This window comes from Cynara cardunculus, assembly GCF_001531365.2.
Source record: "Cynara cardunculus var. scolymus isolate 2C chromosome LG 13, CcrdV1, whole genome shotgun sequence".
NCBI lineage: Eukaryota > Viridiplantae > Streptophyta > Magnoliopsida > Asterales > Asteraceae > Cynara > Cynara cardunculus.
This window is the reverse complement of record NC_037540.1, coordinates 845,277-858,526: the sequence shown is the minus strand read 5'-3', so window position 1 is coordinate 858,526 and position 13,250 is coordinate 845,277. Positions and strand designations below refer to the sequence as shown.

The following is a 13,250-nucleotide window of genomic DNA, read 5'->3' as shown; positions in this document are numbered from 1 at the left end:
ATATAATTATTCTATCTTTTTTAAAACCATATAAATTATTCTATCTTTAAATATTTAATTATTTTATGTTTAAATTTCGAATCATTTAATGGTAAAACAAAAGAAGCAGGTAAGGAATTGTTTATAAAAAAAAACCCATTTTTGTTATAAAGATCAAAAAGTATCCAACTATTTTAAATTGTTTCCAAACTATGTAATGTTTTATTAAGGGTAAATTATATGAAAAAATAATGTAATATAATTTGATTCTTATTTTAGGTAACATACTTTTAAAACTTTCATTTTGGTATCCAAGATGTAAAATTTTAAACACTTAAGTACACGGGCAACTGGTTGAAGCATTAATCGGTTATCATGCTGATATAGCGAGTGATGTAGTATTCGGTTAGTGTTTCAGCTAATAATATTGGGTTGGATACCACATCTACCGGTTACCCAAGTATTTAAATGCTTAAAACTTTACATCTTAGGTACCAAAATGAAAGTTTTGAAAGTACGTTAACCAAAATGGATATCAAGTCAAAGTACATTACTTTTTCATGCAATTTGCCTTTTCACTAAGGGCAAGTTTACCAAATGTTTATTTGAGTAATCGTATAACAAGTCATATTCTCTTATCGGATGAATATGGCAAAGGATCAAAAATCTTACCTGGTAAGAGCGAAGTTAAGGATCTAGAGTCTTACCCGGTAAGTGATAGTGAAAACTCTTACCACGGTTAGCGCTTAACGGGTAAATTGTTTCATACAATGTCGTTTTGTTATACCAAAATCTTTTCCGATAGGTAAATGATAGATTTGAATTTTACCGTTAAGCGCTTATCGGGTAAGTGTTTAGGCAAACGACCCCTTACTCTTTTTCTTCTTTTTGTAAATTTCAGTTTAATTTTATTTTGAAAATTATTTTTTATTTGTTGGGTTTTAGCATGTTATCTTATAAAAAAAGAACTTTAATACCTGTTGATTAATAATGTGACGTGTCAAGTTAAATACTATATATTTATTAAATTATGTATCAAATTAAACATTTTATTTATTAATTTATCGTCGGATTTAACTTCAAATTATAAGATATGCTATCATAATTGGTTCAACGTTTTAAAATTCCAATCTAATACATAATAGCTCAGTTGATAAAAAGACGAGATGACTTTGTTCAAATAAAAGGCAGATTTCGGGTTCAATCCCCCCTCCCACCCTCCAGCCTCAACCGTTGAGTGAGCCAAAAAATGCACTCACATTCATGTTAGGCCGGTTAAGATTGTAGGTAATCAACTTTTTGTCCACACAATATAATGTTAAGTTTGGTTAAGATTGTCGGTAATCAACTTTTTATCCACATAATAGTGTTAAAAGCTTAATACAAAATCTTAATTACTTTTAATCATATACACATAACACAAAACCCCTTTTAGCATAACATCTAAAATCGTATTTAAATGCCACTTTAAGGGTCGTTTACCTAATAATTACTGGATAAGCGCTTTATCTGAGTGGGTGAGCATTGAAAACACCGAACATTTTACCCGGTAAGAGGCATATCAAAGATCGAGAATCTTATTCAAGAAGAGTAAAAGATGCTTATCAACGATCTATTTTAATGGTCGAGAAAGTTACCCAATAAGGTAAGTGAGAGTAGTGACTACTACCGGTAAACAATTACTCAATAAGTGTTTGATAAATAATCCCCTATTCAACCAGTATAAAAATATTACCATAAACGAAAAAGTATTTTAGACATTTAACCAATAATCAACATTTTAACAACTAGTTGCTTTGATTTTCATAAAAGCACATTGATTAGGGCATGAAAAGAGCGCATATACGACGAAAAAACAAAGACGTAAACGATGCAATTTTAACGTAACGAGGTTTGGTTGATTGACGATGTGAATGAAGATAGTTGAGTGAATACACATCAATATAGAATACGGAAGTGAAATAACAATGAGCACCCGATATCGAGATCGGGAGAACTATATACGGATAAAACGACCACACCTTACATCCTCGAGTACCCTCTATGGTCGTCGTATTGGTCCATGAACGCATCATTGAACTTCTTGAAACTCGCCATGATTGCAGGCATGTCCTCCTCGGCCGGCAAAATGGTCGTCCTCAGGTGGAAAACCCTAATATTGAACAAACCCGAATAAAGATTTTGTAAATTTACAACATAACAACATTGCCAAATCAAACAGATGCAGTATACCCCACCCTGAGGTAGGGTAGGGCATGTGTGCATATCTTACCTCTGTCCCAAAAGACAGAGTGGTTGTTTCCGAGAATACCCCCTGGCAGTCTGAAACACTTGATGTCTAACTTCAACTTGTAAGAATGAACGATTTTGGATAAGCTGTGGGAATGTAAATGTAAAAACGACCATGATGTGATATTCTTTGTCCAAAACTGCTCGTTATTGCATTTTACAGTGTTTTTTTTCGTTGAATGTTTACAAAAATGAGGATTTATTTGCTACGGAAAGCCAAGTAAGATGGTTTAATCACCCCCAAAACAATATCATTGTCGAAAGGGTTCAGGGTTCAGGGTTCAGGGAGTCGGCTCCTATGCCGAGCTATGCCCTGCTTGGTCTCCCGGCAGGGTTTGGGGTTCAGGATTTGCAATCTCGATGGATGTGGAGTGGGATATTACAAACTAGGACACATAGCCAACTTGGAATGCTAAAGCCACTAAACCAAACCAAACCAAAGTAAGTATGTCCTACTAGGAGGTTGAGGTGGAGTGTACGAAGACCCGACCTCTAGCGGTTGTTTCCTTGAAACCCCCCAACTTGTGCAAAGTGTACGAAAAGAGGAGGCATAAATTTAGCTAGAGAAAAGCGAGTTACCCCTCTTTCTGGCCGAATCCTGAACCAGGGACAGTCGAAATGCCAGTGGCTTCTAAGAGCTTGAGGCAATAGAAAACATCAGGAACTTTTCCAGCACTTTTTGCAGCTGCAATTGCTTTTGGAGGTAATTTTATTTGTGGGAACGAATACATGGCACCTGATCATAAAATTTCAAAAAGAAAAGATCAATAAAATGAAGAATTCAAGAAAGATAAGATCAGTAATTCTGGTCAGAAAATGGCTAACCTTCTGTGAAATTACAAACCACATTTTTGCAACTGTTGAATCCATCGGTCATCATGTGTGCTCTCTTCCTTAGTGATTCAAGAATACCCTTGCTGCATTGATTTACCAATAGAATGTCTAAAATACCCCCCAACAAGACAATAACATCAACAGTTTGTAATGATGACTAGGGACAAACAAGTAATTTTAGCATCGAAGTTCTCCTTAAAAGAAAATGCTGCAAGCCTTAATGAAAATATCCCAAATGGATGGAGTACAAAACAGAATATTGTAAACTTGGTTTTCTTGAATTTATCAAACTTGATAGTGATAAAATCTGCATTGATTTAGTAATAAAATGTCTAATATACCTTCAATAACGACAAAATAAGTGATCTATATATAGATCAAGAACATGAAACATTTGTAACGATGAAAACGGGAAAATAGATAATTTTAGCTTGAAAGTTCACCAAGACAAGAAATACTGCAACATTCATGGGACATCCAAAGCAAACCAAACAAGCCCAGATGTCCCATCCGAGGTGGGGCCCAAGATATACACAAACCTGACCTCTATCCCAAAAAAGTAAAGCTAAGTTGTTTCCAATTTCCATGAAGACTTTCAATGTGCAAAGTGTGCAAAAAGAAATGATAAAAGTTTGCTCAAAATAATTGCAGAAATAGAACTTGAAAATAAGGAAGGCAGTGAGATAAAACAGGACATAAATTTAAATGAGGTGTCTTACCTCTCCCTAAGAAACCTGTCATACGAGATATCACCAGGTTTTGGGGGGCTGACCATTACTCCCATCTATAACAAGCTTAAAAACTATTAATTTATGGGAAATATTAAATATGCTCGATGTATCATTTAAAAGTCAACTTACAAATATCTGCCCAGGAACATTGGGACTGAGTGATATCGATGCAACCTTGTATATTTCATCTACTGTCTGCAGCATCAGATACAACATTCGGTAGTGTAATGTTTAGGTTTCCGGTTTAGAAGTTACCTTGATAAGGGTAAAACGGTACATTCATTTAAAATATTTCTTGAACTAGCATGGATCAAACAATTTGGCAGCCCCAAAAATCAGAAGTGTACAAACCTGGGGAGGGATGTTTGTCATCTCAAAGTATCCACCACGCTGTCCACATTCACCTAAGAACCCTTTTGACACAGTGTGGAAAGAAATAAGCTGGACCTCCTTGCTAATTGGTGGGCCCATGTCCAACAATACCTTCAAGTATGAAAAAGAAAAGGTAAATAACAAGCCTGGTGTTCCTCCACAATATCCCAACACACTCCTCCGAAGAAAAAAAGCTAAATTTAACTTTTGAGGTCACTTACTACTTCAGAAATTCAATATTAACATCACATATGATACGAATTCAATACCAAGATTTCTTGTTTGTAGCATATGTTATGCAGTTCTAACAAATATATCCAAAATTTTCAATGAAATTGCAAGAATATAAGTAAAATTTGAAGTTGAAACAAGTTTGTTTGACCTCAAAAGTCAAACTATACATTCTAATTCAACATAACATGAAGGAATTACCTTTCTGGAACTTATAAATGGCCGTTCATCCTGGTAAACGTTCTGCTGATAAACTTCATCTCCAAGCAAGACCAAGTTCTCTTGGTGACAAAATCTCAGTATTTGCTGCAGGTTATCCACACTAAGACATTGTCCAGTTGGGTTTCCTGGGTTTATGATCACCATCGCCCTTACCTAATTATAATTATAAGCATATTATCAAGAACGGAAATTAGATGTAAAGCAACTCATATAATCTCATTGAAGAAATTTTTGGCCTGATGATGCTATAAGCTTATATGAGCCATTTTGCAATTCATATTTTATTTAGCCTATTGGAAACTTCCAATTGGAAGTTTTTAGCGATGGTTTTTATACTCTCTCAAAATAAATGGTTTATTATACTCCCTGCATCCCGAAACAAGTTCCCACAATGAAAAGGCACACAGTTCTAGAAATGTGTAATTATTGAACTTTTTAATGAATTAAATGACAATTTTACCCGTAATAAAATAGGGAGTAATGAATTTCTCAATCCCATAATTAAGGGGAGAATTGGAGAGGGCCTTATGAAAATGGACACTTACTTTGGAACAAACTAAAACAGAAATGTGGGCATTTAATTTTTGATGGAAGGTGCAATTATATTTGAAGAATTTACTATTAATTTTACAAGTCTCTATGAATTGAGCCAGTCCCACCTCCACGATGTGTAGGATAGGAGATGGGGAACACTAAGGGGCTTTTGGTTGGTTTTCCACCAAGTCCTGTATGAATAAAACTGACTATATGGATTAATTTGACTGTACAGATTGAGTGTGTTTTTGTTTGGGAGGGTTTTTTTACAGATGGTATGAGCGCGTTTTTTAAATGAAATTAGCAGTTTTATAAGAAACTTGACTTTTTGCATAAAGCTCCCCTCTAAAAGCTTATTGAATAAGCATCAAGCCACTTTCTATATCATTAAGCCACTACCAAACAGTCATGCATAACTAACCAAATAAGTTGTAGGTCTTATTAAGCTCATTAAGCTGCTAACAAACAGACCCTAAATGAGATTAGAAATGAGATAAGCAAATCAAACCATACAGTTATTCCTTTAAAGCGCGCTTCTGCAACTGACTGGCGAAGGTTGTTGATGTCTAGACCCCAATTAGCCGTCTCTTCCAGGTAATATGGTACAAGAGCACCACCAAACAGAGATATGGCAGCCGAGTATAGTGGATACTGAGGGACTGGAACCAGAATCTAAAGAAACGAGAATATTCATTATACAAACATGAAAACTAAATTGGTATCTTGGTGCTATATAAAGTATATTCTTGATGAATGTTTTCCTTGTTCTTCTCTATCTCTTGAGAAAAGGTCTGCATATATCTTACCCCCAAGACCCTGCATTTGGGTTGGATAAGTTCGGTTTGGTTTAAATGAGCTTCTGTCAAACTATTTCTTTATCAAATTTCACGCATTGTGGCTCAAATTTTCCTACAAAATCAATCCTAACATGATTCTCATAGATGTATGGTTACAAAAGTGATATTAGATTATGAATCTTTAGTTGTATATTTGGTGTGGCAATTTGCATATCAAAACAATAAGATATTTTCTTAATTTTTGTGTTGTGAGCAAAAGATCCTATATTGTGGTACACTGAGAGTGTGCGAAGGGGGAAATTCAAGCCCAAGAGCAATTGAAGAGAGAAAAACTACATACCCCATCACCGTTACCACGTATAATGGTTTGTAACATCTGCATTACTCCTTTACTGGCACCATCAGTGAGATATATGAGTTCTGGATCACTGTCACCAATTATAATAGCATTCTTAGTTCAGGGACCAATAAAGGTACAAATTACTTTCGAAGTCCAACCTAATTACTTCTCAAATTTGCAAAAGACGCAATCTTTACAAACTTAAAGTCAACAATTTTCCCTTGGTAATATTTCTTATAAAGTTCAATGAAACCAAACCAAACCAAACCAAACAAGCCTGGTATATCCCAACCCAAGGAGGTTCAGGGGAAAACCCCAAAAAAATAAAAAACTGAGGAACACCATCATAACCATTCATCTGGACCGTATGCACATGTGCATAAAAGTAATTGAAGCTGTTTTTTGGTTTTTATACTGGACAAATTGCTTACAAATTACTTGTATGCACATGTGCATACCGTCCAGATGAACAGTTACCAGGGTGTTCCTCAGTTTTTCATTTTTTTACAGTTTTCCCTTGAACTTGACCCTATCCCACCCGGAGATGGGAGTAAGGGGGTTGTGATGTAAGCAGACCTGACTCTACCCCCAAAGCATAGAGCGGTTGTTTCCATGAACATCCCCGGCTTGATCTGGGATAATGGAGAGAATAATAGATACTCGCTTATCACCTTGGATACCCATCACGTCTCTCGATGAATTCAGCAACTTCTTTCCTTATTCCAGGAAGACCACGGGAATCGCTGTAAGCACCTAAAGGATCAAAAAGACATTGTTACTTCCAAAAGAAGGAAAACTGTGAAAACAATAGACAAAATTTTAGTGTCATTAGAAGGGATCTCTAAACAATACCTAAACCCCCTGCTGTATAAGAAAGGTACATTTTAGCTTTTGCAATCGCATCAGCTGGGAATACAAGTCCCACATTCGGATCATCAAGAAGAAATGGAGCCTGGCAAAGAGCAACCACCTGCAACGATATATATATATTTGGTTTGTTAGATAGGTGCAGGTTCATTTGAGAACCAACTATTCATGATGAATATCATAAATAATGAAAAAGCATGATATTCATAAATATTTAGGTATACTCATATGAATAATTCATAAAAAATTGGTTCTCATAGTGCTCAAAATATTTATAGTTCATTAATGAACTTCCTCCTTGTTAGATATATGGCATTTATGTCAATCTATGCATGTTAGGGCTTCCTCTAGGGCTATCTATATCTCATCCATGGCCCACTATTCCATCTACTCATTGATGCCCTGATCAATCAAATGTACACTTTTCAGGAGTACCTTTCTAGCATGGTGAAAGAGAAACTATGTCCATAAGAACATAATCCATACCCAACGCCAATTGAAATGAAGGGAACAACTTCAGTAATATAAGAATTGACAAAAATATTGAACTTAATTAGCACAAACCTGACGAGGGAATGTTAGAGGCTTCTGTCCCAAAGCATGAGGATTGCCCACATTTGTGAAGATAATCTGCAAGGGATAGTTAAACCGGTGAGCCATCACTAACTTGTTCTATCATCACTTAATTGTTACTCTTTGGTTTTTATTTTCACTTAAAGGGGGCTCGACTTCCTTTGATGTATGTGCACTATTGAAATTTCAAGAGATATAATAATATTCAAGCAACGATCATGGATGTAGACAAATTGTTGAACCACATATATATTTTGTGTTTGATTTCCTATTTCTAAAACCAAACCAAACCAAACGAACCCAAGAAATCCCACTCAAAAGTAGGGTAGGGTATGAGATGTAAGCAGACTTGACCTCTACCCCAAAAAAGTAGAGTGCTTGTTTCCATGAATAACCCCGGCTTGTCCTACTTTTGTTTCTTGCAACTATTATTGTGAGTATCTTCTATGTATAATTATAGATCCTAACGATAACCAATAAAATCTTTGAGCAATTAGAAGCTCAATAACAAATTGTCAATGAAGAAACAGAAAACAGTAAGCAACTAAGATAAACTATAGCTAGCAGATTATGGATTCAAATTAATAACATTCACTCAAGAAGTACATCTAGCGACAATACTGTGGAATCAATTGACCATTCTTCATTTATTTGAGGTTAATGGGGTGATGGGTCGTACCTTCTTGCCTTCTTTTTGAAGCTCCGAAGCACGAAGATACAGTTCACCCCTTACAGCATACTGGGCTTTCTTTACATTTTCGTTAATCTGGTCATAGTCCAATGCTTTGCGTGACATGATTCGTGGTTCAAACACCGGTGATTATAAATCAGTTATTAGCCTGAAATTGTTAACAAGATCACATGAATACAATCAGCAGCTCGAACAAAAGTTAAAGGCAGAAATCTAACTAGTATGTTACACATACGCACAATTTTTATTATATATCAAGATTATCAACATACAAATAAAATTTATCAGTAAATCTGAACACATAAAACCCGTATACTCCCTCTGTCCAAGAATAAGTACAACATTTCCTTTAATGGCGAGTTTCCATCCATCGTTTAGCCCATTAGTACTCATTATAAAATATTGATAGCGTCCATTTTGGTCCACAAATCCCTCTATTTGAGCAAAAAAGTTGATTACCGACAACCCCAACCGGCCCCACACGGAACCCACCCCCTAGGACCTACATGTGAGGAGGCATTTCAGAACTGACTCAGCAGTTGAGGCTAACGAAGGGGTTCAAGCACGTCTCCTGCAGGACCGAACTTCAACCTGTTGTGTATTTGAACAAAGTTGCTCTGCCCCTTTGCCAACTGAGCTACACCCCCAAGGGCTACTAGATCCCTCTATTCCATGGTATTTTATATATTTAATTGATAGTCAAGCGATTGCACTAAATTATAAGTCCAGCCAACGGTTGCATTTGTGTTGGGAATGAGAACATAGTAATTAATAAACATTATTCGCTTAAGAAAAGTCTAAAACTCTTTGATATCATCATCATCGACATTAACTCGCTAGCCAGCAGAATATATTGGTCAAACAGGCTAGGGGCTGTTTGGTTGGTTTCTCATCAAGTCTTGTATGGATAAAGTTGTCTAGACTGTGAACGTTTTTGTTTGGGAGGGTTATTTCATAGATAGGAGGAGCTAGTTTTTTAATTGGGAGGGACAGGTTTGGTAAAAACTTGGCCTTCTGCATAAAGCTTCCCCCCCCCCCAAACGGGAAAGCTTACTGAATAAGCCACTTTCTATATCATTAAGCCACTACCAAACAGTCAAGTATAGCTGACCATATAAGCTGTGAGTCCCATTAAGCTCATTAAGCTGCTAACAAACAGACCCAAACTTTCAACTTCGAATTTGAGTACTATAGGGGTAGCCATAGTTAATATAGAACAAGATGTACAAATAGAAAACCTGCAACAAGATTCTCATCAATCTTAGAACAAATGGAGTTTTAAGGTAATCCAATCCTGATCAAAACTCATTTAGCTCGATTTCAAACATGATTTTGCTCCGATTCAAATTCCAAACAACAAAATGAGAGTTCACTAGATCGATCAATTCATGAAGTTAATCTAGCAAAGTCGTAATGAAGATGAAAGTAATATAGCAAACTCGTGTATACAATACGAATTCCTAAATTGTCAAACACCGTAACGAATCAACAATAAAATACATTCAACATAGTAAAAACACAAAAACCATTAATCAATCATCACTTTCGCTTTCTAACAGATCAGTAATTTAAAGTTCGATCAATCGATCTTCAGATGAATTGTACCTTATCTGGAGCAATACGAAACGTGAAGAACAAGGGTTCTAAGGACTATCTGCCCAAACCCTTATGGGAGAGCAAACTGAGAAATTGGAACAATGGGAAGTGTGTGTTCCCGCTTCTAGTATAGAAAAAGAAAGAGGTGGGGGTGGCAAGTGTGAGGGTATGACACGATATAATGGAGGGAACAGTTGAGAGCCACTGAAAGTGGCTAGATGGATTATTTGGGGAAATTATGAGGTTTTCTTTTGGGGATAAAGCTAAGTGATTGATACTAGTGTGGTGTGAGTTCAAACTTGGAATTTCTGGTTCAGATTGACTCACCATCTCCATTGTCGTCACCCTTTCTTCTAACCAAAAATCTCGTCGCAAGCCCAATAATGGCAGGTAACCGACAATAAGATGCGCCGAGTGGAATTGGGCTCTTGGGGTTCTTTTAGGATCACATAAAATCTTGCCACCGATACTGATCATTTGTCTTTATAGATTGAAAATATTTTTATTTGTAAATATTTTTTATAGATAAAAGTGACATGTTTTTTAAATTGGGATAGTCATATCTGGAAGGAAAAAAAAAACTTGATTTTCTACATAAAAGTCGTCCTTAAAAGCTTGCTAGATAAGTCATTTTCTATATCATTAAGTCACTACCAAACAATCATCAATAATTGACTAAATAAGTTGTTAGTATAATTAAACTCATTAAGCTGCTAACAAGCAAGCCCTTAGCAACTTAATAAGCTTAATTGGACTAGCTACTTGTTTATTCAGCTATACATGATTGTTAGAAAGTGGTGGATTCAATAAGCTTCTATGAGAGTTTTATATAGAAAGCTAAGCTTTTTAAACATACCCCTCCTAATTTCAAAATGTGTTCCTTCCATTTATCAGGAAAAAAATTCAAAAACAAAAATATTTGAGATATATACAGAAGGGATAATCCACACATACAACTTTATCGATATATGACGTAATGGAAAACCAACTAGACAGGCTCTTAAATCGAGTCAGAAGTCGTGATGGTCTTTTTTTATAAAAAACTTAAAAAATGTTGATCAACTTACAGAGTGGAAGTCTTAGGTGTTGTTTGACTTTTAAAAGATGTTGAAGTTTGAAGTCTTATTTCACTTCTGACTGATAAGAGGTGGTGTCGAAATCTGAAAATAAAACCATTAAGACAGTTTGTTTTTTGTAAACTGATAAACGTCTGAATGTATGTAGTTGTATGTTTCACCCCTCGGAATATTATGTTATCGATTTATAGAACTAGAAATCCAGCTTACCAAAATATACTATCGTTCATTCTTAACATATTCAAATACAACTAAAATACATCAACTGGTATAGTCCAATAAATGGTACTTGTGGTGCACTCATAACAAAAGCGGGATTGAGATGAATGAATCGTAAAGGTTGGAGCGATTAAGCAGACACAGAGGTTCAGAACGGGAAACAAAGAGGCTAGGCGATTTTGAGAGAAATTGAAGAATAAAATGATGGTAAGACATGATTCCACCATTTGTTAAATCAGAGCATGGTAAGAGCTTTTCACAAATCAAAAACCAAACGATTTGAAACCTCCAACCTCTTAACCAATAAGAGATAAAAGGTAAATAAGAGCTATTTTTCCAAAAATAGTCGGTATCAAATTTTGAAGACATGTAGTTTGTCTATCCAACAAGTATGATATAATAAATAAAATATAAACCACAAGGGTGGTACCCGATTGGTTTGAGTTTGACTCCAAAAGTCAAAAGTGTCTGGAGGTCCCATATTCGAATTCAAGGAGGAATAAAAATCTCCTTGTGGCCACGGAGGTTCAAATATGGTGACTCCCGACTACTCACGAATTGGTGATCATACTGTCAATTCATATAACGTATTGAATATATAGGTTGATAAAAATTAAATAAATAAATAAAATATAATATAGATTTAACTATAGCTTAAAAAACATTGTTTTCCATATAAAATAAAACAATTCAAAAGCCCAAAAGCTTTAAACAGCCTACCATGGGCCCAAATTGACGGGCCTAACCATCATGGGCTTGGACCAAGATACAAAACCCTTTTCTCAATTGGGTCATGCATAATTGCATATTCAAAAATTCTTTAATTGAGAAAATAAAATTTTGGAAATTATAAAATGCTTATCTAGTAAGCACTTATCGGATCACCTATTTTAGGGATAAACATGGTAAGAACCGAAACTCTTACTTTGTAAGAACGATGACAAGGATTAAAAGTTTTAACGGGTAAGTGAGAGTGACGACTTTTACCCGATTAGTATTTATCAGATAAATTGTTGCATATGGTGTCCTCTTTTGATGGACTAAAATTTTACCAGGTAAGGTAAGTAAAAACGTTGAATTTTACTTGTAAGTGTTTATCTGGTAAGTGTTTGGTAAAAAACCCTTAGGAGATAGATGGTTAAAATTCTTTAAATTTGAAAAACTCCCTAAAAATCATTGTTTGGAAGAGAAAAATGATTTTTTTTTTTCGTTGAACTAAACGTCTAGGACGAAAAAACAATATTTTAAACTATAAGGGTGATGCTTGATTGATTTGACCTTAAGCTCCAAAAGTCAAAAATGTCAGGAGGTTCCATGTTTAAATCAAATGAGAAATAAAATCATCTTCTGACCACAAAAGTTCAAATGTGATGACTCTGGGTTACCCACAAAACGGTTGGTCGCCCTGAGATTAGTCGTCTCGTATAACAGGTTGGATATCCAAGTTAATAAAACAAAAACAAAAAAATTAAATGTACTAAGGATTATAATAATATAAGTAATTATGTAATCTTTAAATAATAAGTTGTTGAATTGAATGTAATTTTTTTAGATTCTTTGTTATGGATAAATGTTGCAGATGCTCTTGCAAGACAAAAATAACAGCACATGTATGCCCATATAGTATATACTTGAAATCAAATGAGATTATTTATGAGCTGTTTGGTTTATGTTGGAGAATGAAAATGAGAATGACTTTTCATTCACCCTCAGTTTAACCCGAAATGAAAATTTGGGTTTCTAGTAGAATAAACTCATTATATTATATAAAACTAAACAATTTATTTTATTATAATTTATACTGAATATTGCTTGATATTTCTAACCAAACACCGCCACTAAACAGACACGTTAAAAAAACATTAAATCTTAGCAAAATAATATTGAATTTTCACGTGA

At 35.0% G+C, this 13,250-nt stretch overlaps 1 protein-coding gene across 2 annotated transcripts; it reads right to left on the bottom strand.

The window, feature by feature from the left end:
- Positions 1-1,838: 1,838 nt before the first annotated feature.
- Positions 1,839-10,344, bottom strand: LOC112524428 (glutamate--glyoxylate aminotransferase 2). Of its 2 annotated transcripts, XM_025134230.1 has the most exons (14): positions 10,066-10,344; positions 8,449-8,608; positions 7,761-7,826; positions 7,182-7,299; positions 7,001-7,082; positions 6,330-6,417; positions 5,706-5,864; positions 4,638-4,811; positions 4,185-4,316; positions 3,963-4,028; positions 3,822-3,886; positions 3,094-3,185; positions 2,848-3,004; positions 1,839-2,131 (listed from the first exon to the last, which is right to left on the bottom strand). In XM_025134230.1, exons 2-14 carry the CDS (start codon positions 8,563-8,565, stop codon positions 2,002-2,004), a joined length of 1,446 nt encoding a protein of 481 aa, XP_024989998.1. In that variant the 5' UTR covers positions 8,566-8,608; positions 10,066-10,344; the 3' UTR covers positions 1,839-2,001. The 2 variants fall into 2 exon arrangements, with proteins under 2 accessions (XP_024989998.1, XP_024989999.1); XM_025134231.1 differs by lacking the exon at positions 8,449-8,608 and having other exon boundaries at positions 10,066-10,328.
- Between the last annotated feature and the right edge of the window lie 2,906 nt (positions 10,345-13,250).